Source organism: Oncorhynchus masou, chromosome 19 (genome assembly GCF_036934945.1).
Source record: "Oncorhynchus masou masou isolate Uvic2021 chromosome 19, UVic_Omas_1.1, whole genome shotgun sequence".
In the NCBI taxonomy this organism is placed as follows: Eukaryota; Metazoa; Chordata; class Actinopteri; order Salmoniformes; family Salmonidae; genus Oncorhynchus; species Oncorhynchus masou.
The window spans coordinates 4326295-4354259 of record NC_088230.1 but is presented as its reverse complement, the minus strand read 5'-3'; the positions used below and the strand labels follow the sequence as shown (position 1 = coordinate 4354259).

Below are 27965 nucleotides of genomic sequence, written 5' to 3'. Positions count from 1 at the left end.
ATTTTCAATAAATACATTTTTCACAATTTTTATTAAGAGTTGATTGATTAAACAGTCATAGTATTCATAGGTTTTAAGAGTAGTACTGTACAGTAGATTTGGGTTTCTGATGTACTTCATTTGTTCATATGTGGCATTTTTGCAGTAAATGTTTACCAGGGATACAAAATGTACTAAACACATAAACATCAGTTATCCTTATGCAGGGCAGGGGTTTTTCATCACCATGTGACCTGACCAGGAACAATTGCAAGCCCGAGTTGTAGCCCTAGTTTTAGAGTGTTACATGATGTTACTTAGGGAGGTCTCATGGTTAAGGAAAACTCCTGACCATTAAAGCTTTCAGCAGGACAAACCTTTATCAAAAGTGGCAATGCAGACAAGTGTTTGGTAATGCCCAGGCAAGATACGACAGGGTTCTCCAACTCTGGTCCTGGAGAGCTACTGGAGTGTGTAGACTTTTGATCCAGACCTGCACTAACACACCTTCAATCTGCATTCGTACTGGGCTGGAACAAAAGCCATACCCAGTAGCTCTCCCAACCGGAGTAGAGGAACCCTGAGATACAGAGTGTTGTACTGTTACACCTTATTTGAACTTTGAAAAACAGTAAGGCAGTGACTTTCCATTGTAAAATATTACGGCATTCATCGGATGTTTCTTTGTCATACACAGAGATTCAAAAAAATGTACAACCTAAAATGAAAGGGAAACATTTAGAAAAATAAAAACAATGCTCATGGACATTAAAAACATTAAAACAAAGAGGAAGCCAAACTATGGTATCATCAGTGTGTGAAAGGTCTAAAATCAGTTTAGCGGCAGACAGCATCCATCTACAATGACACAAAGTTGGCAACAAAGCAGTAAGATCCTTTAACTGGTGAGAAGTTGAAGATGCTAAAACTCAAAGGAGCATTGGTCGATGGTATGGAGCAGTGTTACCCCCTCAAAGGGAAGGTAGTGAGTGACCTTTTAGGCCTCAGTTGACCTTTCACCCCTGACCCCAGAGAGGGGTCACTCACTCCAGCTTAAGGAGCTCAACATCGAAGATGAGGGTGGCGTTGGGGGGAATGACACCGGGGTGACCTGTGGCTCCATAGGCCATATCCGGCGTGCAGGTGATCTTTGCCCGCTGGCCCACGCTCATCTGGGGGAGACAGATGGAGGAAGAAAACAGGTAGAGGAATTGTCACAACTTGCTTATCATGTGTTGCAATATTAACATAAAATATCATGAGTACAGAGATGGAGTGGCACTATCTGCTGTAAGACAATGCCATCTCACCTGTGCGATTCCTTCCTCCCAGCCCTTGATGACTTCCTGTCGCCCGATCTTGAACTTGAAGGGCTTGTTTCTGTCTCGAGAAGAGTCAAACTTCTTGCCATTCTGCAGCATACCTGGCAGAGGAATCACACAAACACTTGACTCGATGATCTTCCGAGGTTACGGTAGTTGTTTGAAAGTTGTTTATTCACGTATCCTGCTTTATATGAGTACAACTGTGTACACGCAAGTGTGCTTGTGGAATCATTTGAACACAAAACAAGGCCTCCACAAGTATATTTTCCACACAGATCAATTCCATTAGTCATCAGTCATTCAAACATTTCCCCTCAAAACAAACTAAAACAAAACAAACAGAGAACTGTTTTGCATGAGGCCAGGAAATCCTTCACCTCTGCTGCAAGAAATACAGTCTTGAATGCCTCGGAATCATAGCATTCCAAATTCCAACATCAAAGGCTTCGGGAAAGGCGGATTCTGATAGGGGGCTGGCACAAAAACAGGAGTAATTCCACTGGGCTTCCTTATCCAGGTCCTGGGCTCCTTTTAATGATCCAAATGAACAAAGGGAATGTGAAATATGAGGCAGTGGCCTAATTCCTTCTCTGGATTATCTCTGGCGGTTAACTAGGCCATGTCTAGCCTGCATTTGGACCACAGGGGAAACAGAGAGAGACAGACAGGGAGAAACAGTAGTGGCACAACAATTAATGTGCACTTGAAAATCTGTCCATTCAGGCATGCTAAGAAAGTTAGGTCCAGACAAACTGAGACAGAGACACTGTGTGCGTGAAGAACAACCATTTTACCTTTCACAGGCCGAGGTAGAATACTGACACGAGTATTACTGAGACAAAATCCTAATGACAATAATCCAGGGCAATGTGGCTGAAGCCATGTGAGAATGTGCCTGTTTGCGCTTGCAGAAATCATTAGAAACACAGTCATGATAAATGTAGGATTTTCCTAGCCCTACAGTAAATTGAAGAAATGTTGATGTCAACATTAAGCAGACATACGGGACTATAATAACCCCTGCAGAAAGGTAGACTAGACTGTTCCAGAAGCAGCCATGGTTGGACCGATCCAATCTCACCTGTCCCACGGTATTAAATGTCACAGCAAACATGAACCCTGTTGCTCCACGCAGCAAATCTTGCTGAATGAAAAAAAAAAAACTGCAACAAAGCCCATGACAGTTCAGCATGTCAATCTGAAGAACTTGTCACGTCTCGTAAAATTATCGCTAATGTTCGTCTTACCATCGTTTACAAGTTTTAGTCAAATAACATGATTGATTTCTGCCACCATCACATTAGACAGACATAACAGCAGCGTAAATAGTTGGCAATAAAACTACCAGTCAGTCAGGAAACGGGTTCACCCAAAGAGATGGGAGTCTTGTACAGTACTGGCTGCTTCTCCTCTTTCACTCCCCCTAAACTTAGTAGGACCGCAAGCTTCCAAGAATCCCTGCCTGTGGGGTCACTGGGCAGAGGTCCAAGCCGATGGGTCCACAGACCACACCGTGATTACCATCTGTTAATACCGTCTCTCCCCTGGCCAGACTGGTTACAGGCACAGTGAAAGTGCTCCTGAAGATGGAAACATTAGGTCACATACATATATTTTTATTTGTTTTAAACACAGTGAAACAGGGTTTGGATGTTTATTTCATATGCAGGCTGGGAATTGCTAGGGGCCTCACTATATGATTTATCACGATACGATATGTATTGCGATTCGATACTGTGATTTTATTGCCATTCGATGTTCCAAACATATTGCTCACCTTATGTCTGCTGCAGAGGGACAAGAGATTGAAAATGAGTTTTGATCAGTCGTGGAAATAAAACTTTTGGAAACAAATTTGGCTCCCTGTTGAAAAGAAGATGGAGAACAAGCTATGAAGGAAAAATACTGGCGTTTTGGTGGAGGTAAAGGAAACTCGAACAAAAATATTATCCTGTAATGTAACTATCTATTTTTTACCCCATCATTAATGCAATACAGGTCATATTTCCCCCAAGCAGCAATGATATGACCAGTTACAAAATAAAGAGGTTCTTAGAATTCAATTATTAAGACTCCTTTGCTGAATAGGTGAAAAGTTGGCTGTGTTTCAAAAACACAACTTAACCTATGTCTACCGGTATATCCAACATTAGTATACCAAACATTAAGAGCACCTTCCTATTGAGTTGCACCGCATTCTTGATACATACAGGAAACTGTTGAGCGTGAAAAACCCAGCAGCGTTGCAGTTCTTGACACAAACTGGTGCGCCTGGCACATACTACCATACCCCGTTCAAAAGGCACTTTAATATTTTGTCTTGCCCATTCACCCTCTGAATGGCACACATACGCAATCCATGTCTCAATTGCCTCAAGGGTATAAAATCCTTCTTTAACCCGTCTCCTCCACTTCATCTACACTGATTGAAGTGGATTTAACAATTCACCTGGTCAGTCTGTCATGGAAAGAGCAAGTGTTCTTAATATGTTTGTTAATGTTTGTTTTGTATATTCAGTGTATATAAGCAGCTTGGTAAAGTAAAGCCCACCCTATCTGACAAACTCTACATAATATTTCCAGTCTGTTTAACTTTTAATCAAATAAAGCCTGTCCAATAATTTCTCTTCCTGCAACAAAATGCAGAGAGCCCACGTCATCAGTCAGGTTGGGGGTCGAAAGAAAATAAAACAGGCTTCTTCTTCCCTGTTACTGCAGCACAGTTCCAGACCCTCTTGGATATCAGGCAGGTGATAAGTGACTAGTAGACAGTGTAGAAAGCATGACAAACTGGGCCGGCTAAATCCCAGGTTCTCTGTTTGGGTTGGGGGTTAAAATACCCAGGGAAGACCCATGTGTGTCCAAAACGGCACCCTATTCCCCATATAGTGCTCTATACTTTAGGCAGAGGCACACAGGGTTGCCACATAGGGTTCTGACTAAATGTAGTGCACTATATAGAGAATAGGGCACCATTTCAATGTTGGCCCCCAGACCCTCTTGAGTAGTATGGGGACTCAGAGGGGCTCAGTCTCAGCCTATCTAGCCCAGCTAGGCTATTTATACTCTGTTTTCTGTATCTGTGTCTCAGACCACACGTCACACAGACAAGCCTCTCGTCCCCTGGGGCCCAGAGATGTAAGGAGATAGCACACGTACGCTATCTGACTGCAACATGCTTTTATAGACATGTTAGCACATCATGGGGCTGTGAACAAGTAAACTCAGTAAAAAAAGAAACTGTCAACTGCATTTATTTTCAGCAAACTTAACATGTATAAATATTTGTATGAACATAACAAGATTCAACAACTGAGACATAAACTAAACAAGTTCCACAGACATGTGACTAACAAATCAAAAGTAACAGTCAGTATCTGGTGTGGCCACCAGCTGCATTAAGTACTGTAGTGCATCTCCTATTCATGGACTGCACCAGATTTGCCCGTTCTTGCTGTGAGATGTTACCTCACTCTTCCACCAAGGCACCTGCAAGTTCCTGGACATTTCTGGGGGGAATGGCCCTAGCCCTCACCCTTCGATCCAACAGGTCCCAGACGTGCTCAATGGGATTGAGATCCGGGCTCTTTGCTGGCCATGGCAGAACACTGGCATTCCTGTCTTGCAGGAAATCACGCACAGAACAAGCAGTATGGTTGGTGGTCTTGTCATGCTGGATGGAGGTTCATGTTAAGATGAGCCTGCAGAAAGGGTACCACGTGAGGGAGGAGGATGTCTTCCCTGTAACGCACAGCGTTGAGATTGCCTGCAATGACAACAAGCTCAGTCCAATGATGCTGTGACACACCGCCCCAGACCATGATGGACCATCCACCTCCAAATCGATGGTCCTACTTCGTGGGCTCTCTGTGCGTTAGAGCTCATTCCTTCGACGATAAACGCGAATCCGACCATCACCCCTGGTGAGACAGAACCGCGACTCGTCAGTGAAGAGCACTTTTTACCAGTCCTGCCTGGTCCAGCGACGGGGGGTTTGTGCCAATAGGTGACTTTGTTGCCGGTGATGTCTGGTGAGGACCTGCCTTACAACAGGCCTACAAGTCCTCAGTCCAGCCTCTCTCAGCCTATTGCGGACAGTCTGAGCACTGATGGAGGGATTGTACAATCCTGGTGTAACTCGGGCAGTTGTTGTTGCCATCCTGTACCTGTCCCGCAGGTGTGATGTTCGAATGCACCGATCCTGTGCAGGTGTTGTTACACATGTTCTGCCACTGCGAGGACGATCAGCTGTCCGTCCTGTCTCCCTGTAGCGCTGTCTTAGGCGTCTCATAGTATGAACATTGCAATTTATTGCCCTGGCCACATCTGCAGTCCTCATGCCTCCTTGCAGCATGCCTAAGGCATGTTTACACAGATGAGCAGGGACCCTGGGCATCTTTCTTTTGGTGTTTTTCAGTCAGTAGAAAGGCCTCTGTGACCTTAATTGCCTACCATCTGTAAGCTGTTAGTGTCTTAACAACCATTCCACAGATGCATGTTCATTAATTGTTTATGGGTCATTGAACAAGCATGAGAAACAGTGTTTAAACCCTTTAGAATGAAGATCTGTAAAGTTATTTGGATTTTTACCAATTATCTTTGAAAGACAGTTTAGGGGGGGGGTGGCTTGTGGCTCCCATAGGCCATATCCGGCGTGCAGGTGATCGCCGCCCACTCTCATCTTTATATGTCAACGGAAAAATATATGCTTGTACTTCGTTGTTCATACATCAGTATCCTTGGTGTTACACGTAATGAGACAGCTCCGATATAGACCTGCGTCTTTAATGTCATGGTGTCGGCAGCATGTTGCTATACTGTAGTATTCATTAGCACAGTCTCTGCTGCTATTTACTCCCACAGCACCTTGTCTCAATAGGCCTAATCATTCAAATACATGAGAAAGAAGCACTGCTGGGAGTCAGAGTGTGGCATTCAGCCATGCTCTTCGTAAGTTGCTATATCTACTTTGATTGAGTTGGCTAATAAACTACAGTACTGTAGTGCTGGGTTTAATAGGACCATGCCATTGCGTGCAGTAATGAAAATATAATTCTAATAATTATACACAAGACTTTAAAGTGTTGAGAGGAATAAGTGAAGGCTCGGACTACTAGTCTGTGAGTTATATTTAACCGTACTGCACTATGGTTCTCACTCTGATCAGTATTCTGTTCAATCTCCCTGTCTGGAAGGCAATCCCAACTCCTGCTGGGCTGTGTCAAATCAAACTCCAAAATCAATAAGGGCTGGGCCCTGATGGATAACATGGCCTCTTGCCCATTACTCACCTACTGCCTCCCGGCAGTTGATGTGCAAATGTACAGTATCAGTATGAATATATATATAAATATATCTAAAAATGCAGGGAGATGACCAGAGTACAAATGCAGTGTAGTACATCAGAGATGGCTTGTGCATCATAAAGTGCATAGCCCTTTAGACTCTATGGGCCAGATAGCCAGTTGCTGAGGGCCACAGCCCGAGGGGAGAAACTTTTCAGGTGGCGGGAGGTTTTGGTCATGAGTGACCTGAACCGACTGCCAGAAGAAGGCTAATTTGCAAAAAAAATTCTATCCAAATATTATTTATAAAAGAGAAGAATTATATTGTTAAGATTATAGGAGTAGGCCTAAAACATTCTACCTCATCTGACGTTCAACAGTCAGAGTCAGTTGGGGTGGCGGTGGTCTACGGCTGCACGATATGGGCAGAACATTTTAATTGCAATTTGTTTTTTATACCAAATATCGCAATTTGACTTGCGATATAGATCAAAACACTTGGGAGAACTTTTGGGAATCTTAGTAATATAATTATTTAGAATCAAAATGTAAAGCAGCATGGTTCCTGTTTTGAACTATCTGACAGCATTTGACCTAACAGAACAGCATGCAAACTTATAATACATCTAAAAGTGGGGAGGAAGAACTGTGCTGCGTGAATGACAGGGGGTAAGGTTGTGCGTGTATGGGAAGCAGCTGCCAGAGGATTATACACAGAGTGTACAAAACATGACATAGACTGACCAGGTGAATCCAGGTGAAGTTATGATCCCTTATTGATGTCACCTTCCATCAGTGTAGATGAAGGGGAGACCGTTTGAAGAAGGATTTTTAAGACGTGAGACAACTGAGACATGGATTTTGTATGTGTGCCATCTAGAGGGTGAACGGGCAAGGCAAAAATATTTAAGTGCCAGACGCATCAGTTTGAGTGTGTCAAGAACTGCAACGCTGCTGGGGTTTTCATGCTCAACAGTTTCCCGTGAGTATCAAGAATGGTCCACCACCCAAAGGACATCCAGCCAACTTGACACAACTGTGTGAAGCATTGTAGTCAACATGGGCCAGCATCCATGTGGAACGCTTGACACGTTGTAGAGTCAACATGGGCCAGCATCCCTGTGGAACGCTTGACACGTTGTAGAGTCCACATGGGCCAGCATCCATGTGGAACGCTTGACACGTTGTAGAGTCCACATGGGCCAGCATCCCTGTGGAACGCTTGACACGTTGTAGAGTCCGCATGCGCCAGCATCCATGTGGAACGCTTGACACGTTGTAGAGTCCACATGGGCCAGCATCCATGTGGAATGCTTGACACGTTGTAGAGTCCACATGGGCCAGCATCCATGTGGAACGCTTGACACGTTGTAGAGTCCACATGGGCCAGCATCCATGTGGAACGCTTGACACGTTGTAGAGTCCACATGGGCCAGCATCCATGTGGAACGCTTGACACGTTGTAGAGTCCACATGGGCCAGCATTCCTGTGGAACGCTTGACACGTTGTAGAGTCCACATGGGCCAGCATCCATGTGGCTTGACACGTTGTAGAGTCCACATGGGCCAGCATCCATGTGGAACGCTTGACACGTTGTAGAGTCCACATGGGCCAGCATCCCTGTGGAACGCTTGACACGTTGTAGAGTCCACATGGGCCAGCATCCATGTGGAACGCTTGACACGTTGTAGAGTCCACATGGGCCAGCATCCATGTGGAACGCTTGACACGTTGTAGAGTCCACATGGGCCAGCATCCATGTGGAACGCTTGACACGTTGTAGAGTCCACATGGGCCAGCATCCCTGTGGAACGCTTGACACGTTGTAGAGTCCGCATGCGCCAGCATCCATGTGGAACGCTTGACACGTTGTAGAGTCCGCATGGGCCAGCATCCATGTGGAATGCTTGACACGTTGTAGAGTCCACATGGGCCAGCATCCATGTGGAACGCTTGACACGTTGTAGAGTCCACATGGGCCAGCATCCCTGTGGAACGCTTGACACGTTGTAGAGTCCGCATGCGCCAGCATCCATGTGGAACGCTTGACACGTTGTAGAGTCCACATGGGCCAGCATTCCTGTGGATGCTTGACACGTTGTAGAGTCCACATGGGCCAGCATCCATGTGGAACGCTTGACACGTTGTAGAGTCCACATGGGCCAGCATCCCTGTGGAACGCTTGACACGTTGTAGAGTTCACATGCGCCAGTATCCATGTGGAACGCTTGACACGTTGTAGAGTCCACATGGGCCAGCATTCCTGTGGATGCTTGACACGTTGTAGAGTCCACATGGGCCAGCATCCATGTGGAACGCTTGACACGTTGTAGAGTCCACATGGGCCAGCATCCCTGTGGAACGCTTGACACATTGTAGAGTCCGCATGCGCCAGCATCCATGTGGAACGCTTGACACGTTGTAGAGTCCACATGGGCCAGCATCCCTGTGGAACGCTTGACACGTTGTAGAGTCCACATGGGCCAGCATCCATGTGGAACGCTTGACACGTTGTAGAGTCCACATGGGCCAGCATTCCTGTGGAACGCTTGACACGTTGTAGAGTCCACATGGGCCAGCATCCATGTGGAACGCTTGACACGTTGTAGAGTCCACATGGGCCAGCATCCATGTGGAACGCTTGACACGTTGTAGAGTCCACATGGGCCAGCATCCCTGTGGAACGCTTGACACGTTGTAGAGTCACCATGGGCCAGCATCTCTGTGGAACGCTTGACACGTTGTAGAGTCCACATGGGCCAGCATCCCTGTGGGCACGTGGAACGGCCAGCATCCCTGACACACGTTGTAGAGTCCACATGGGCCAGCATCCATGTGGAACGCTTGACACGTTGTAGAGTCCACATGGGCCAGCATCCATGTGGAACGCTTGACACGTTGTAGAGTCCCCATGGGCCAGCATCCCTGTGGAACGCTTGACACGTTGTAGAGTCCACATGGGCCAGCATCCCTGTGGAACGCTTGACACGTTGTAGAGTCCACATGGGCCAGCATCCCTGTGGAACGCTTGACACGTTGTAGAGTCCACATGGGCCAGCATCCCTGTGGAACGCTTGACACGTTGTAGAGTCCACATGGGCCAGCATCCCTGTGGAACGCTTGACACGTTGTAGAGTCCACATGGGCCAGCATCCCTGTGGAACGCTTGACACGTTGTAGAGTCCACATGGGCCAGCATCCCTGTGGAACGCTTGACACGTTGTAGAGTCCACATGGGCCAGCATCCCTGTGGAACGCTTGACACGTTGTAGAGTCCACATGGGCCAGCATCCCTGTGGAACGCTTGACACGTTGTAGAGTCCACATGGGCCAGCATCCCTGTGGAACGCTTGACACGTTGTAGAGTCCACATGGGCCAGCATCCCTGTGGAACGCTTGACACGTTGTAGAGTCCACATGGGCCAGCATCCCTGTGGAACGCTTGACACGTTGTAGAGTCCACATGGGCCAGCATCCCTGTGGAACGCTTGACACGTTGTAGAGTCCACATGGGCCAGCATCCCTGTGGAACGCTTGACACGTTGTAGAGTCCACATGGGCCAGCATCCCTGTGGAACGCTTGACACGTTGTAGAGTCCACATGGGCCAGCATCCCTGTGGAACGCTTGACACGTTGTAGAGTCCACATGGGCCAGCATCCCTGTGGAACGCTTGACACGTTGTAGAGTCCACATGGGCCAGCATCCCTGTGGAACGCTTGACACGTTGTAGAGTCCACATGGGCCAGCATCCCTGTGGAACGCTTGACACATTGAATAAATGCTGTTCTGAGGGCAGAAGGGGGTGCAACTCAATATTAAGGTGATTCTAATGTTTTATACATTCAGTGTAGATGAATGCAATGCACCACCAACTCAAAACATCTTCCTGTGGCTATGAGGAGAGAAAGACCGAGATAGATAGAGACGGAGATAGACAGAGAGATACTGCTGTGCTCAGGCCTGGTCTCCTGCAGTACTCTATATAAAGGCCTGCGGTGCTGCTGTGTTGTCTGCGGGGGAGTTGACCCTATTACTGGAGCACGAATGCAAAGTCTGCATTCTGTCTCTCCGTCTTTCTTTTGCAGTCTCTCTCGCGCGCGCAATTCTACTCAGTAGACCTTGACATGGCAAGTTAAATGACTTACATTGTCAATGTACACATATAACAACAATGGAGGGGCCAACAGCAATAAGGCATCAATAATAGTAGTAGTAGTGGAAATGGTAGTACCTTTAACAGAAACTATATTAATGATAATAATAATAGCAAAATAAATAGTAATAGGCTCGTCAACATGACTGAAAAGCCACACGGCATGGTATGAACATTTTGACATTATATTGCATTTCAGCTTGTGGAAGGAGAACACATACAGTATTTGCCTGCCAAAACTGCACAGTTTGGCTTTTCACCCAGTAAATAAATAAATAAATAAATATTTCTTAATCTTTCATAGTTTCAAATTCTTTGTACTGAATGCTGATTTGGGAAAGAAAGATTTTCTTTGGTCTGAGTATTTGTCACAGTGTAAACAGCATTTCCCAAACTCAGCCCTGGGGTTTCCCAGGGGTGCACCTTTAGTTCAAATGATCAAAGCTTGATGAATAGTTGATTATTTGAATCAGATATGTAGTGCTCGGGCAAAAACCAAAACATGCACCCCTTTGGGGTCCCGAGGACCAAGTCTGGGAATCCCTGGTGTAATAGGGATCGCAGCTCTGTCTCTACCTCTCCCCGGGGCAGAGTGTACATAGCCTGTCCTCTCTGGGCAGCCAGGCTTGCCTGTGATGACCGGTTTCTATAGCCAAAATGCTCACAGAATCTGTACCTAGTTAGTTTTTTCCTCTGTTTTCTATCAGTCACAGCGGTCAGATAGTCTGCCACCATGTACTGTCTGTTTATAGCCAAATAGCATTGATTTTTATTTTTTTGTGGTGTCTTTCCAATAAGTGATTTAAAGAAAATCTTTGATTTGTGATGATTTGGTTGGGCCAGACTTTCTGAGTTCTGTCCTGAGGCTCTATGGGGTTAGTTTTTTATTTTATTTTATTTTTTACCTTTATTTAACCAGGCAAGTCAGTTAAGAACAAATTCTTATTTTCAATGACGGCCTAGGAACGGTGGGTTAACTGCCTGTTCAGGGGCAGAATGACAGATCTGCACAGGTTCTGCCAGAATTGGGCTCCCCCCCCCCAAAAAAAAAAACAGAATATAAAAGAGGTCTGGAAATCAGAATCACAAATATAAATTATATTTTTGACACCGTAGTATTACAACACACCAACAACTACATGTATCTAGGACTAAATATCAGCAACACAGGTAGCTTTCGTATGGCTGTGAATGAGCATAGAGACAAAGCAAGAAGAATTAAATGAACATTTAAATTAGAATCTGTCTCAAAATGTTCCAGTCGGTTATAGAACCAATTCCTCTATATGGCAGTGAAGTATGGGGTCCACTCTCTAATAATGAATTTACCAAATGGGGACAAACATCCAATGCAAAAAAATGTATTGCAAGTGCAAAGAAAAACTCAAAACAAATAATGCATGTAGAGTAGAATTGGACCAATACCCCCCCTCCTTATTTGAATTGGAAGAAAAAAAAGAGCCATCAAATTGCACAACCATCTGAAAACAAGCGACCCTGCTTGTTTGTAGGTGACCAAATACTTATTTTCCACCATAATTTGCAAATAAATTAATTAAAAATCCTGCAATGTGATTTTTCTGGATTTTTTTTCTCATTTTGTCTGTCATAGTTGAAGTGTACCTATGATGAAAATCCAGGCCTCATCTTTTTAAGTGGGAGAACTTGCACAATTGGTGGCTGACTAAATACTTTTTTGCCCCACTGTATATCCTTTTGTTCTGGGCTCTTTTTTATATTGCTGTAGAGGTTTGCAAAGTTATTTCTCCACTTATCACCAATTTTTGATAGCCAATTTAATCATGATATGGTTTGTTTAATTAATTCAAATGATCCCAGAAGTGGTTTTGATTCTATGGATTCCTCAATTATATCCATCAGATTTATAATGTGCTGCTCCTTTTGTGGAGAATGTTACGCAGTTCCCCAGAACAGTTGAGCCAGTCACGTTGGTTTGTAAATTGCACGAGAGAAAGCAGAAGCAGCTGAATCCAGCTGTGTCTTGACAGGGAGTTGCATTTTATATTGAAAGTAAAGTTTTTTGTTGTTGCTTCAATAGAGTGATCAGGCACGTACAACTATACTTTTCCTTTACAGAAAATACACTAGTGCAACACATTAGGCAGAAAAAAAAATCTTAATTTTCATCACGACAACAGAAATGCAACACTATGTGGCTTGGCAGCCACACAAGTAAATGAACTTACAATGAAAAAAGAGAAAAGGGGATTCCTCGTCAGATGTACAACAACGTATTCAACTGAAATGTGTCTTCCACATTTAACCCAACCACTCTGAATCAGAGAGGTGCGGGGGGCTGCCTTAAATCAACATCCACGTCTTTGGGGTTACTGGCCCAAAAAAACAATGCATGGCCATCATATCTCTAATGTTTAGGCCTGTCATAGGAAATGTAGCTGGCTCCATTCTTTCTAACGTTTTGCTTAAACGGTAATCTTGCATTTTACCTGCAAAGAATAGACGAGCTACACCGAGAAAAGTAAAGGAGAAAAGTAGCTCCACATCCGTCAGAGTGCTATCTGCTGATAGAATGCCCGTTCCTGAATTCTCATCCGAGTTTAGAAGTGCAATTAAAGTACAAAATTAGTCTGATGCCGAGCAGAAATTACAATACGAAGCATTTTAGATCTGCATTCACAAAACAGAGCAAGATATATATTTTTCCCCGTGAAAAATGAAGAATTCTGAGTAAACAAGACCCCTAAGTTTAACTTGATATCTAAGTAAGTGGCTGAATTAATAAGGTAACAGGGCATCATAAAGTGTTAGCTTTCTGCTGCGTTTGAGAAGCCAACGCCCTTTGGATGAGTTATTTGACCAGCTGCCACTGCTATCTTGATTTCCTTGCATTTTTTTAATCCTCTCCGTTCTCAGCCCGTCCGCTCCACCTCAGTCTTCTCCGAGCAGAACAGGCAGGCCCATTGCCCTAGCGACTCCAGACAGACACAGCATGCTGCTGGAGAGCCAGTAATGTCAAAACCTTGTGTCAAACTTGCATCATTTACACAATGTCTCTTGTTCACATTAGTTTGTGAATGTCCAAACACACCAAAAATGACATTTCGGTAGCTCCTATAGATGTATAACTTTGAGCTGGATTGCCTGTCTTTGCAATTCATTTATTTTCGTTTGCGATCGTTAGCATATTTAGCTAGTAGCCTCCATGCAATCTTTTGGTGCCCCCTTGTGTACTAAACCGGTAATACCGTAAATCCCGGGATGAGAGAAAGACGGTATGATGATATGAAAATCTGGATACCGCCCAACCCTACTAATCTCCCACTCTGGAATGGAAAAACTCTCTTCATTGAAGTAGGGTGACAGAGGGAAATGTATGTGGTTTTTAACCATTGGATCGCTGCTGCAACGATGCCAAGGAACACGTTTTTGTTTGTCTGCTGCTAGCTAGCTCTAACAGCTCAAAAAACAGCAAAGAGTGAAAAACTTTTTTTATTTTTTATTCTCTATATGTGTAGAGTCCATGCTCCTTTCTGGTTTACTCCCTGAGTTTGATTGTTTAATGTAGTTGTATTAACTCCCCTTGCTAGGTTTGTTCTAGCTCGATTTCTCTGGCTTGCCGGCTAGACTTTTGTTGTGTAGCTAGTTAGCTCTGGATTTTTTTCTCATATTCTGATTGAAATTAAAAACCAGAAGGGGAAATAAATCAGGAGCTCGCTCTCAACATAATTTTTGTTACAGAGTTGGATAGCTGTGATAGGAGAAAACTGAGGAATGTTCAACAACATTGTAGTTACTCCACAATATGAACCTAAATGACAGAGTGAATAGGAATCCTGTATAGAATAAAAAATATTCCAAAACATGCATCCTGTTTGCAATAAGGCATGAAAGTAAAGCTGCAAAAAATGTGACAAAGAAATTAACTTTATGTCCTGAATACAAAGCGTTATGATTGTGGTAAATCCAACACATCATTGAGTATCACTCTTTATATTTTCAAGCGTGGTGGTGGCTGCATCATGATATGGGAATGCTTATCATCGGCAAGGATTTAGGGAGTTTTTTAGAATAAAAATACATGGAATAAAGCTTGGCACAGGCAAAATCCTAGAGAAAAACCTGGTTCAGTCTGCTTTCCAACAGACACTGGGAGACAAAACCTTTCAGAAAGACAACTAAACACCAAAGGCAAAATATCCACTGGAGTTGCTTACCAAGACGACATTGAATATTCCTGAGTGGTCTAGTCACAGTTTTGACTTAAATCGTCATGAAAATATATGGCAAGACTAGAAAATGGCTGTCTAGCAATGATCAGCAACCAACTCGACAGAGCTTGAAGAATTTGAAAAATATGTGCAAATATTGCACATTCCAGGTGTGCAAAGCTCTTACCCAGAAAGACTCACAGCTGACAAAGGTGAATCTAACATGTATTGACTCAGGGAAGTGAATACTTATGTAAATGAGATATTTCTGTATTTCATTTTCAATGCATTTGCGAAAATCCTGTTTTCACATTGTCATTATGGTGTATTATGTGTAGAGGTGAGATGTTTTATTGATTTAATCCATTTGGAATTCAGCCTGTAGAAAAGTGTGGAATAAGTCAATGGGTCTGAATACTTTCGAAAGGCAATTTATATTTGCTCATTCTCTTACACACCACATGACCAAAAGTAAGTGGACACCTGCTTGTCGAACCTCTCATTCCAAAATCAATGGCATTAATATGGAGTTGGTCCCCCCTTTGCTGATAGAACAGCCTTCACTCTTCTGGGAAGGCTTTCCACTAGATGTTGGAACATTGCTGCAGGGACTTGCTTCCATTCAGCCACAAGAGTATTAGTGAGGTCAGGCACTGATGTTGGGCGATTATGCCTGGCTCACGGTCGGAGTGTTTGATGGGGTTGAGGTCAGGGTTCTGTGCAGGCCAATCAAGTTCTTCCACACTGATCTCGACAAACCACTTCTATTTGGACCTCGCTTCGTACAAAGGAGTATTGTCATGTTGAAACAAGAAAGCCCCCCCCCCAAACTGTTTCCACAAAGTTGGAAGCACAGAATCGTCTAGAATGTCATTGTAGGGCGCTAGAGAGCGTGCTATGGAGTAGACGTGCTTTGCTAGAGCTCCGCTCCAGTTTGAAACAAGTGAGTATTTATCTTAACCTCTCGCGACCTATAACTTCAAACAAATATGACAAAGTGAAAAGGCACCAGAAAAGGGAGCACAAAACAAGATTTTGAATGAGATAGACAACAAACCAATTTCAATGTCGCCGACCCACGAGGAGTTAGCTGAAGAGGCTAGCTTCCAAGAGTCCCCCACAGAGCCTAAGTGACATACTGGCTGCCATACACTCACTAAGCAAGAATGTGGACACAAGGTTGGCTGATATCTCAAAGAGTATTGGGACTGTGAAGGCAACTCAGAGAAGGGTGCATGAGGTTGAGCAGACGACAGTCGATCACGAGGCCAGGCTACAGGACGTAGAGAAACAGTGCGCAACGTTCAAAAATGACAACAAAACCCTGAAAGCCCGACTGGAAATGCTCGAGTCGCATTCAAGACGCCAGAACATCCGAATATGTGGCATCCTGGAGGACACTGAGAAAGGGAAACCCACTGAATTTGTCTCGGAGCTGATACCGGCCCTGCTGGGGAGTGAACACTTCAAAACGGCCATCCGGATCGACCGCGCACACAGATCTCAGGCAACGAAGCTGGCCACCAAGGCCATTCATTGTACGGCTGCACTATCCCCAGACCAGGGATCTCATCCTCAAGCTGGCTAGTCAAAAGTTCCTCCTTAACTTCAACGGAGCCAGGGTGTCTTTCTACCCAGATCTTATCTTGGAGTTGAGGAATGAACGGAAAGAGTATGATGAGGTACGCAACAAATGCAGGGCGGCCAACATCCGATATGGATTCCTCTTCCCAGCCCGGTTTAAGGTGACAGTCCAAGGATCAACACGTACGTTTGACAACCCAAAAGAGGCCGATCGGTTCTTGACAAGCAAGCTCCCTGGCTGAGGATACAGAACGGCTGTGTCAGCCGGCTAAATGACCAAATACAGGCCAGGAATGTGTTTGGATTTCCGGACTAAGGCTTTTCGATTAGAAGATCAGAATTTGGGACTTATGATTGGTGAGATGTTGTGGCTAATATAGCATTGTTTGGCACATCATGTTTTAGCGCCACTCACCCCCTAACGTGAGAGTTAAGTGTTATTTAATATTAGCGTATATGCGGAGCATCTATAGACGAGTTAGTTCAAGCTGTATGTCTAGACACCCTAAGGTTTGTGTGTTAGCCAAGGAGTGCTTCGTTTGGGGAAGTCACTCAGTAAAGGGACGGGAGGGGGGATGGGGTATGTGTTTTATGTTCATGTTTATTATTAGTACAGGTGGCATGACAAGCTCCCGCACGGCGGGACGTTTTTCTTCTGAGTTTTGTATGACAGCAACAATTTGCTCTAAAATAAGAAATGCCACATAGTGACAGAGCACAGAGTAGACCAGGTGGAATAAAGATAGTCAGCTGGAACTGTAATGGCTTAGGGCATGTGGTGAAACCAGCTAAGGTTCTCTCTCATCTTAAAATCACTGGGTGATGACATAGTGTTTCTTCAAGAAACTCATATTAAACGCTCCGCTCAGGCCAAGCTACGAGTCGGCTGGATCGGTCAGATATACCAGACTAACTTTGATGCAAAAGCGAGAGGGGTAGCAATCCTGATAAGGAAAAACATTCCTTTTGTTTACTCATCCTCGATTTCAGATCCTAATGGTCGGTATATTATTGTGGCTGGTACACTGAATTCGAAACCAGTAACCTTGGTCAATTTATATGGACCCAACTTCGATGATCCATTATTTTTTCAAAGGGTATTTTAGGACATACCAAATATCTCGGATACAAGTATTATTGTTGGAGGGGACTTTAACTGTACGTTAGATCCTCTTTTAGATAAACAGCTATCAAGTTCACTTCAACAATCAAATGCCAGTGTCTGTCTAAATACATTGATGACAAATCTTAACATTGTCGATATTTGGAGACTGACGCACCCAACAGACAGGGATTACTCTTTCTTTTCATCAGTTCATAAATCATATTCCAGAATTGACTATTTTTTGTTGGACTCCAAACTAATTTCAGCAGCTGAGTCGGTTACCTATCACCCTATTTTAATTACGGACCACTCTCCTGTGTCCATGGTGCTGAAACTCGACAATATGTCGACAGGTTGGCGACCGTGGCGCTTAGACGCATACCTACTGAAAGATTAGGTTTTTTGTCAGTATTTGAAGGAGCAGATTGCCTTTTTCCTCTGAACTAACGACACGGGGGATGTTGACGACCCCACCCTTTGGGAATCTCTAAAGGCTGTGATTAGAGGTTACATTATTTCTTATACACCAGGGAGGAAGAAACGTGCCAATACTAGGCTAAGAGAAATTGAAAGAGAGTTAGGGGAACAGGGGAACGTTTTTAGGACAAATTCCTCGCATACAGTCCTTGAGAAGATCAAAGTTAAAATATGAATACAATACCATCCTTTCGAAACGGGTGGGCTCTTTACTTGCTAGAACGCAACAAAGTTATTTTGAACTGGGTGACAAACCACATAAATTATTAGCAAGACAGCTAAGGCATGTACAGGCATCTAGAGCTATTCACAAAATAAAAGACAAGAAGGGTAAAATAGTAACAGATCCGCAGGATATTAATAAATGCTTTGCGCAGTTTTACTCAGAGCTATACCAATCAAAATGCGATGCTACTGATCCACAAACTATGGAACGCTTTCTCGCTGAATGTGAACTTCCTAAACTAGACAGGGGGCAGCTTCTGCACTCGATGCAGGGATAACTTTGGAGGAAATTAACACAGCGATAGCACCATTTCCAAACAGCAAGGCCCCTGGGCCCGATGGAAATGTAATAGAATTCTATAAGAAGTGCTGCGCCAGTCTATCTCCACTTATGTTGCGAATGTTTAAACAATCCAGAGAAAATGCCAAACTCCCACAAACACTGTATGAGGCTACAATAGCACTGATCTTGACAAAAGATAGAGATTCCATGGAGATGTCGTCTTATCGCCCCGTGTCGTTACTCCCCATAGAAAACAAGGTGTTGACAAAGATATTGGCAAACCGATTGAAAACATATATTTCTGACCTCATACACCCTGACCAGACAGGTTTTATCCCGGGCCGACATATACACTACAATTTGAGACGTCTTTTCAACGTAATGTATCACGATCATAAGGTTGAGGCAGTGGTAATAGCTCTTGATGCAGAGAAGGCGTTTGATCGGATTGAGTGGAAATATATGATGTCGGTTCTGGAGCACTTCGGGTTCGGAAAGGAATTTATTAATTGGATAAGAATTATTTATGCACACCCAATGGCGTCCGTGGTAACCAATCAAGAAATGTCGCAGTCATTCCGCTTGTTCAAGGGGTGCCGACAGGGGTGCCCTATTTCCCCTGCTCTCTTCGCTATAGCCATGGAACCCCTGTATTATTGGGCTGCTAATCTGAACATTGTGTCTTTCTGGAGGGAAAGTTCAGCTGCGATGAGACAGAAGGATATGCCTGCATGGCTTTTGATTGAGCAGGCCTCCTGTCAACGTTCCTCACTCCCTGCACTTGTTAATAGCCCATCATATGTGAAAAAATCCACTTATGACTCTAACCCAGTCATTTGTCATACGCTTAGGATCTGGAAACAGATGAGGTATTTTCTTAACATACCCACTGTATACATGGACAGTCCGATTTGCCTGAATAATGCTTTCCACCCCGCATTGGATGATGTGGTGTTTTCACAGTGGAGGGAGAAGGGGCTCACAACAATTGGTAATCTATACATAGATGGTCAGTTAGCTTCATTTCAACAATTACAGGGAAAGTTCAACATGCCAACAACACATTTTTTCAGATACCTCCAAATCAGGAATTTTGTAAGGACACATATCCCACAGTATGGCATGAAGCCAAATAGTCCTACATTAGATAGCTTGATCCTTGTCAAACCCCATTCAAAAGGGTCGGTCTCTAGACTGTATGACGTGCTACAGGCCCACATAGAGGTATCCACAGACACCATTAAAAGGGCTTGGGAACAAGAACTTGGGTCAGAAATCTCAGATGAGGACTGGGTAGAAGCTCTCAGGAATATATATATAAACCACAGTTCAGTGAATGCCAGACACAACCTTGTACAGTTTAAGGTGATACACAGGTTACATTACTCAAAAGTAAAACTGCATAAAATATTCCCGGACACCTCACCACTGTGTGAGAGGTGCAAGCAGGATGAGGGGACGTTGACCCACTTATTCTGGACATGTCCTAAGTTACATGTTTACTGGGCTCTCATTTTTGATTATTTATCTTGAGCCTTTGATAGAGTTCTAGCCCCAGACCCATTGACTGCTCTGTTTGGTACAGTTGATGGGAATAACCACGAAGGGAAAGCTGTCTCTCTGTACTCTAATAGCCAAAAGGCTCATATTGCAATTTTGGAAACTGGAGACTGTACCTACCTTTGAAATGTGGTTACGGGATTTAGGGAATGTAATACATATGGAAAAGATTCGATACAATACCTCCAATAGAAGTCCAATGTTTTACAAAATATGGCAGCCAATACTGGATAAATGGTCTAGTCCCGCTTCATAACTGGGTTGACGATCTGCTGCTACTCTGTGCTGTACTCCACTCAACATTTATTTTTGGCTTAACTACACTGCTTGTAATGACTATATGCTGTCTTCATATACATGTATCACCTAATAGGATTTTGTTTTATTTTGTGTATGTGTGAGTTAAGTTTTGTTTTGTCCTCTAAATTGGCCATCCTATTCAACAGTACAATGAATGTCATTGTTAGTATTGATGTCTTTTTTATTTGATTTTTTATTGTAAAATAATAAACATATTATTTAAAAAAAAAAATAATAATAAAAACAAAACAAAAATAGAATGTCATTGTATGCTGTAGCGTTAAGATTTCCCGTCACTGGAACTAAGGGGCCTAGTCCGAACTATGAAAAACAGCCCCAGACCATTATTTCTCCTCCACCAAACTTTGCAGTTGGCACAATGCATTCGGGCAGGTAGCCTTCTCCTGGCATACGCCAAACCCAGATTTGTCCGTCTAACTGCCAGATGGTATAGCGTGATTCATCACTCCAGATAACACGTTTCCACTGCTCCAGAGACCAATGTCAGCAAGCTTTACACCACTCCAAGGGATGCTTGACATTGCGCATGGTGATCTTAGACTTGTGTGCATCTGCTCGGCCATGGAAACTAATTTAATGAATCTCCCGATGAACAGTTCTTGTGCTGACGTTGCTTCCAGAGGCAGTTAGGAACTCAGTAGTGAGTGTTGCAACCGAGGACAGACATTTTTTTATGTGCTATGCACTTCAGCGGTAACGTTTTGTAAGCTTGTGTGGCCTACCACTTCGCGGCTGAGCCGTTGTTGCTCATAGACGTTTCCACTTCAAAATAACAGCACTTACAGTTGACCGGGGCAGCTCTCGTAGGGCAGAAATTTGACGAACTGACCTGTTGGAAAGGTGGCATCCTACGACGGTGCCACGTTGAAAGTCACTGAGCTCTTCAGTAAGGCCATTCTACTGCCAATGTTTGTCAATGGGTCAGAAGACTTTCTAAAGGCAATTTATATATTTGCTCATTCTCTTATACACCACATGACCAAAAGTAAGTGGACACCTGCTTGTCGAACCTCTCATTCCAAAATCAATGGCATTAATATGGAGTTGGACCCCCCTTTGCTGATAGAACAGCCTCCACTCTTCTGTGGAGGCTGTACAGTATGTAAACTGTGTGGACGCCCTAATGGGTTAAGTACTCAATGCATATGGATGACCAGTAAATTCATCTTCCCAGTCACTTGGCCCGGTGTTGGCAGATGCTCTCGTGCCAATATCTCAAGAATCGCTCAAAAGTGTGTTAGGTTCTACGGAAAGATGAGTCTTTTCCTTTCAGCAGTAGGCCTTTGCTTTTCAAACAGTTGGCCCTAATGTTTTTCCTCGCGATTGTATTTGGACATTTGTGAAAGGCAAACCGACAGATGCAACCAAATATAATCCATAGAAGGCAGTTCCCATTCCAGTCCGGACTGGCAGCTTATTGCTCATGTTCCCATTAGTTTAACAGTCAAAGTGGCAGGGTTAGAGGTTCCAAAGTCCTTCTATGGATTACATCTATGGCCGCAACTCAACATGCCGTTTTATATTTGGCACGTGTGTTGACCAAATTGCAGGCTTCCCGACTGTAAGTACTTGTGATAAAACTTAATCCACAGCTATTTTTTTGAGAAGCAATTGATCCTCTGTAGCTAAATGATGCTCTCTGGTGGAGTATTTAGACTTATTTCATTTACTGTGCATTCGGAAAGTATTCAGACCCCTTGACGTTTTCCACATTTTGTTACGTTATAGCTAAAATGGATTAAATATCTTGTTTACTCATCAATCTACATACAATACCCCGCAATGACTAAGGAAAAACAGGATTAGACATTTTTGCAAATGTATTAAAAGTTTTAAAAAAACTGAAATATCACATTTATATAAGTATTCAGATCCTTTACTCAGTACTTTGTTGAAGCACCATTTACAGCAATTACAGCCTTGAGTCTTCTTGGGTATGACGCTACAATTTTGGCACACCTGTATTTTGTGAGTTTCTCCCATTCTTCTTTGCCGACCCTCTCAAGCTTTGTCAGGTTCGATGGGGAGCGTCGCTGCACAGCTATTTTCAGGTCTCTCCAGGGATGTTCGATCGGGTTCATGTCCGGGCTCTGGCTGGGCCACTCAAGGACATTCAGAGACTTGGCCCGAAGCCACTCCAGCGTTGTCTTGAATGTGTGCTTAGTGTCATTGGTCCTGAGCGCTCTGGAGCAGGTTTTAATCAAGGATCTCGCTGTACTTTTCTCCGTTCCTCTTTCCCTCGATCCTGACTAGTTTCTCAGTCCCTGCATCTGAAAAACTTCCCCACAGCATGAAGCTGCCACCACCACGCTTCACCGTAGGGATGGTGCCAGGTTTCCTCCAGACATGATGCTTGGCATTCAGGCCATAGAGTTCAATCTTGGTTTCATCAGACCAGAGAATCTTTTTTCTCGTGGTCTGAGAGACTTTAGGTGCCTTTTGACAAAGTACAAGTGGGCTGTCATGTGTCTTTTACTGAGGAGTGGTGTCTTTCTGGCCACTCTAACATAAAGGCCTGATTGGTGGAGTGCAACCGAGATGGGAGAACCTTCCAGAAGGACAACCATCTCCACAGAGGAGCTCTGGAGCTCTGTCAGAGTGACCATCGGGTTCTTGATCACCTCCCTGACCAAGGCTCTTCTCCTCCGATTGCTCAGCTTGAGAGATCTTTGTGGGCTATACTCGGCCTTGTCTCAGGGTGGTAAGTTGGTGGTTGAAGATATCCCTCTAGTGGTGTGGGGGCTGTGCTTTGGCAAAGTGGGTGTGGTTATATCCTGCCTGTTTGGCCCTGTCCGGTTGGATCATCGGATGATGCCACAGTGTCTCCTGACCTCTCCTGTCTCAGCCTCCAGTATTTATGCTGCAGTAGTTTGTGTCGGGGGGCTAGGGTCAATCTGTTATATCTGGAGTACTTATCCTGTCTTATCCGGTGTCCTGTGTGAATTTAAGTATGCTCTCTCTAATTCTCTCTTTCTTTCTCACTCTCTCAGAGGACCTGAGCCCTAGGACCATGCCTCAGGACTACCTGGCATGATGACTCCTTGCTGTCCCCAGTCCACATGGCCGTGCTGCTGCTCCAGTTTCAACTGTTCTGCCTGCGGCTATGGAACCCTGACCTGTTCACCGGAAGTGCTACCTGTCCCAGACCTGCTGTTTTCAACTCTCTAGAGACAGCAGGAGCAGTAGAGATACTCTTAATGATCGGCTATGAAAAGCCAACTGACATTTACTCCTGAGGTGCTGACTTGTTAAACCCTCAACAACTACTGTGATTATTATTATTTGACCATGCTGGTCATTTATAAACATTAGAATATCTTGGCCATGTTCTGTTATAATCTCCACCTGGCACAGCCAGAAGAGGACTGGCTACCCCTCATAGCCTGGTTCCTCTCTAGGTTTCTTCCTAGGTTCTGGCCTTTCTAGGGAGTTTTTCCGAGCCACCGTGCTTCTACACCTGCATTGCTTGCAGTTTGGGGTTTTAGGCTGGGTTTCTGTACAGCACTTTGAGATATCAGCTGATGTAAGAAGGGCTATATAAATCAATTTGATGATTTGATTTATATAGACAGGTGTATGCCTTTCCAAATCACGTCCAATCAATTGAATTTTCCACTGGTAGACACCAATCAAGTTGTAGAAATCATCTCAAGGATCACCAATGGAAACAGGGGGCACCTGAGCTCAATTTTCGAGTCTTATTGCAAAGGGTCTGAATACTTATGTAAATAAGGTATGTCTTTTATTTTGAATATATTTGCTCAAATTTCTATAAACCTGTTTTCGCTTTGTCATTATGGGGTATTGTGTGTAGATTGATGAGGGGGATTTTTTTTATATATCAATTTTAGAATAAAATGTGGAAGAAGGGAAGGGGTCTGAATACTTTCTGAATGCACTGTATGTCTGTTCAGACAGGAGTAATATAATGGTTTATTTAACCTTGATTTAACTAGGCAAGTCAGTTAAGAACACATTCCTATTTACAGTGACGGCCTACCAAAAGGCAAAAGGCCTCCTGTGGGGACGGACGGGGGCTGGGATTAAAAATTTAAAATATATAAATACAGGACAAAACACGCATCACGACAAGAGAGACAACACAACACTACACAAAGAGAGACCTAAGACGACAACATAACATGGTAGCAACACAACATGACAAAAACATGGTACAAACATTATTGGTCCCAGACAACAGCATAAAGGGCAAGAAGGTAGAGACAACAACACATCACACAAAGCAGACACTAATGTCAGTAAGAGTGTCCATGATTGAGTCTTTGAATTAAGATATTGGCCCAGCAAAAAATGTATAGCATAATTTTGGCAAAATGATTTATATTTATCAACACCCCTACATCCCGCTGCTGTCTCTCTCTCTCTCTTTTTATCGCTCTCACTCCCTCTAAACTACTGCACTGACCTGCAAAAACCTAAACTCAGAAGGAACAGGGCCAGGAACTACGTCTTCATTACTACCGCTCTCTCTCACTGCCTTCTGGGCAACAATAAACCAAACAGCAATCAATCACTCAACATAACGACAAAGTGTTGAGCTTTAAATGCATCACCAACAAACATTAACAGCGTATTAAACTTTACTTGTTGTAGAGTTCAAGCCATGTCTTCAAAGCGACAACTGGCACATAAATCTGGCGCACGCACACACACAGGTCATATACACGTTATAAACGTGTAATAAACGTGTAATCACCCAGACAGAATGTTGGCATTTACATTCCGTTTCCTGTCTGACCTGGTTGTCTGGGAGACGACCATGAGACATAGAATGGCCCACCTGGTAAATAATAATAATAAATAAAACGTTAATTTCCCAACCAGATGCTCTGTCACACACTCTTTACCTGTGTAATGGACAACACACGTCTGGCCCTTCTTTGGGAAAGTCCTTGCTGTTGAAAAGAAAACAAACAATAGTGGGTAGATTGTAGTCTCGTGTGTGTGGAACTTTTTACACCCTGCAGCCTAATGGAGTTAGGAGGAGCTAATAGATTAACAATGCCTGTCTGGATTAAGTATGTCTGTGTGTTGTTATGTCTGAGCCAGGAAAGCTTAACCCTTATCCATATATAGTTGACCTATTTCCAAACTATTCCATCCTAATGTGTTCATCAACTGGTTATTACGGGTTATTATTGTCCCAGAGACATGAAGATCTGAGCTTGTGGAATGTGTCTCCAATTATAGAAGGAAAAAGTGAGAGAGGATGCAAGTAGCCACAGACTAAAGGGAGAACAAGACTTTGTCAGAGTGTAAGCATGTGGTGTATTGGAGGTTGTGTCTGCTGGGAAAACTTGCTTTACCACAGAGCAGTCGTGGTATTGGTGGTATGGCAGGCATTGTAATAATAGGATGTGTCCTAGCCATGACATGATTCATTTTGATGTTGTCACATCAAATCATTAGCTGTAACATCTTATTGCTTTAGCTAAAAACATACACAAATGTAGCTATGCAGTTTGCTGGCTGTATAATAGCGGAATAATCTAACCTACTTCAAATGAGAATTATTACCGACAAAAAACAGGAATTACAGGAGCTGTTCTGAGAAGAAAGCCGGCTGGCTATAAATGCAGAGTTCTAGATCGAGATTGGTCTGAATGTGCTGATCGAGAGATGCAGTGCAATCCGGGGATGGGACGTCACTACACTAAACCCTAACCTAGCCAAAAACAATTTCAAAAAATGTCAACCTCAAATCTGATAGGGACGTCCCAAGGATCCCTGATAACATGGACAGTACAGAGAGCGAAGAACATTTCGAAGGCTTGAGAAATACATGTTGTGGAGTGTGTAGGCCTAGTGAAATTGTAACTAAGTACTTTGCAACGGCTGTAAATCCGTAAAACGTTACCACAGTATATGATAATACTGCATTTCCCACAATTTCGTAATCGCTAAATGAATAAGCATATACTGCACAGCAATCCAAAATATACACAGACGCCAAAATGTAGCAAAAAAGCTCACCATCTCCTGGGGATATTGTTTCAATTTCCACACCCATTATGACACAAAGCCGACGGTGTTTGCTTAAAGCATCAAATAAAGCAGGATTGGCTTCTACTGTCTAGTCTATTTCGGTGGCTAAAAAGGTGCAAACTACAGCAATGACGAGCACTGATCGAATCCACCAGTCTGAGAAATGCAAGATTGTATTTGCCTGGCTATCCAGAATAGACTCCTTGGCAAACACTACGCCACGCCCACGGACATTATGCCGTGTTCAAATGCTATCCACGTGCCGTGTTCAACGATTCAGGAAGTCAGAAATGTCAGAGTTTCCTAGTTCCAACTTTATATGAACGCGGCATAAACCCAGCGAAATAATTGAGTGTGTTGTCAGGCTCAAATCACAGAGATTCTTAACCCAGAGTCGCAACATCGTGAGACTTTGGAAATGCTTGCAGTGAACAAATCTTCCTTAGTTGTTCATTTTCTCGAAATCTAAAGGCACAACCTAGATTCAAGCCAGTGTTTTGCGTACTTTAACATGTTATTCCTCCAACCTCGTGAAAGTGATGAACTGACACGTTTTTATTTTCGTTAAAAACAACTTAAAATGGAAGGAGTGCCTTTGATTTGACGGCATGCACATGCGTAGTTTGGCCCGAGACAATCGTTAGACTCGTTGACGTGTTTCTACCTATTACGTTTATACACCCAATTGGTTTCTATGCTGCGTTCAAATACTAGTTGGAACTAGGATATTTGGAAATGACCAAATTGCTGACTCGTTGAACATTCCATGTGAATTACTACAACCAGTTAGTAAGTCAGAAATGTCCGAATTCCCTAGTTCTGACTAATACCTGAACGCGACATTAGCTAGTCAACATCACCATGCTGTGTTGTCATGTTTGCTGCCTTGCTGTTGTTGTCTTAGGTCACTCTTTATATATATTGTTATGTTGTCTCTTTTGTCGTGATGTGTGTATTGTCACATATATATATATATATATATATAAACTCAGCAAAAAAAGAAATGTCCTCTCACTGTCAACTACGTTTATTTTCAGCAAACTTAACGTGTAAATATTTGTATGAACATAACCAGATTCAACAACTGAGTCATAAACTGAACAAGCTCCACAGACATGTGACTAACAGAAATGGAATAATGTGTCCCTGAACAAAGGGGGGGAGGGGTCAAAATCAAAAGTAACAGTCAGTATCTGGTGTGGCCACCAGCTGCATTAAGTACTGCAGTGCATCTCCTCCTCATGGACTGCACCAGATTTGCCAGTTCTTGCTGTATGATGTTACCCCACTCTTCCACCAAGGCACCTGCAAGTTCCCGGACATTTCTGGGGGGAATGGCCCTAACCCTCAGATCCAATAGGCCCCAGACGTGCTCAATGGGATTGAGATCCAGGCTCTCCGCTGGCCATGGCAGAACACTGACATTCCTGTCTTGCAGGAAATCCCACACAGAACAAGCAGTATGGCTG

General features: G+C 43.7%; 1 protein-coding gene across 1 annotated transcript; it reads right to left on the bottom strand.

Moving 5' to 3' along the window:
• Positions 1-12: 12 nt before the first annotated feature.
• On the bottom strand, positions 13-26723 carry LOC135505728 (peptidyl-prolyl cis-trans isomerase FKBP1B). Its single transcript, XM_064924803.1, has 4 exons — positions 26485-26723; positions 25359-25406; positions 1290-1402; positions 13-1151 (listed from the first exon to the last, which is right to left on the bottom strand). The coding sequence occupies exons 1-4, from the start codon at positions 26519-26521 to the stop codon at positions 1023-1025; spliced, it is 327 nt and encodes a 108-aa protein (XP_064780875.1). The 5' UTR covers positions 26522-26723; the 3' UTR covers positions 13-1022.
• Between the last annotated feature and the right edge of the window lie 1242 nt (positions 26724-27965).

Excerpts from the sequence above, each read along its gene's own strand:
- LOC135505728 (XM_064924803.1), bottom strand. The coding sequence starts at position 26,521 with ATGGGTGTGGAAATTGAAACAATATCCCCAGGAGATG. Across the intron at positions 25,407-26,484 it reads AACAATATCCCCAGGAGATG|CAAGGACTTTCCCAAAGAAG; the intron begins GTGAGCTTTTTT and ends TCTTTTCAACAG. Across the intron at positions 1,403-25,358 it reads GTGTGTTGTCCATTACACAG|GTATGCTGCAGAATGGCAAG; the intron begins GTAAAGAGTGTG and ends TTCCTCTGCCAG.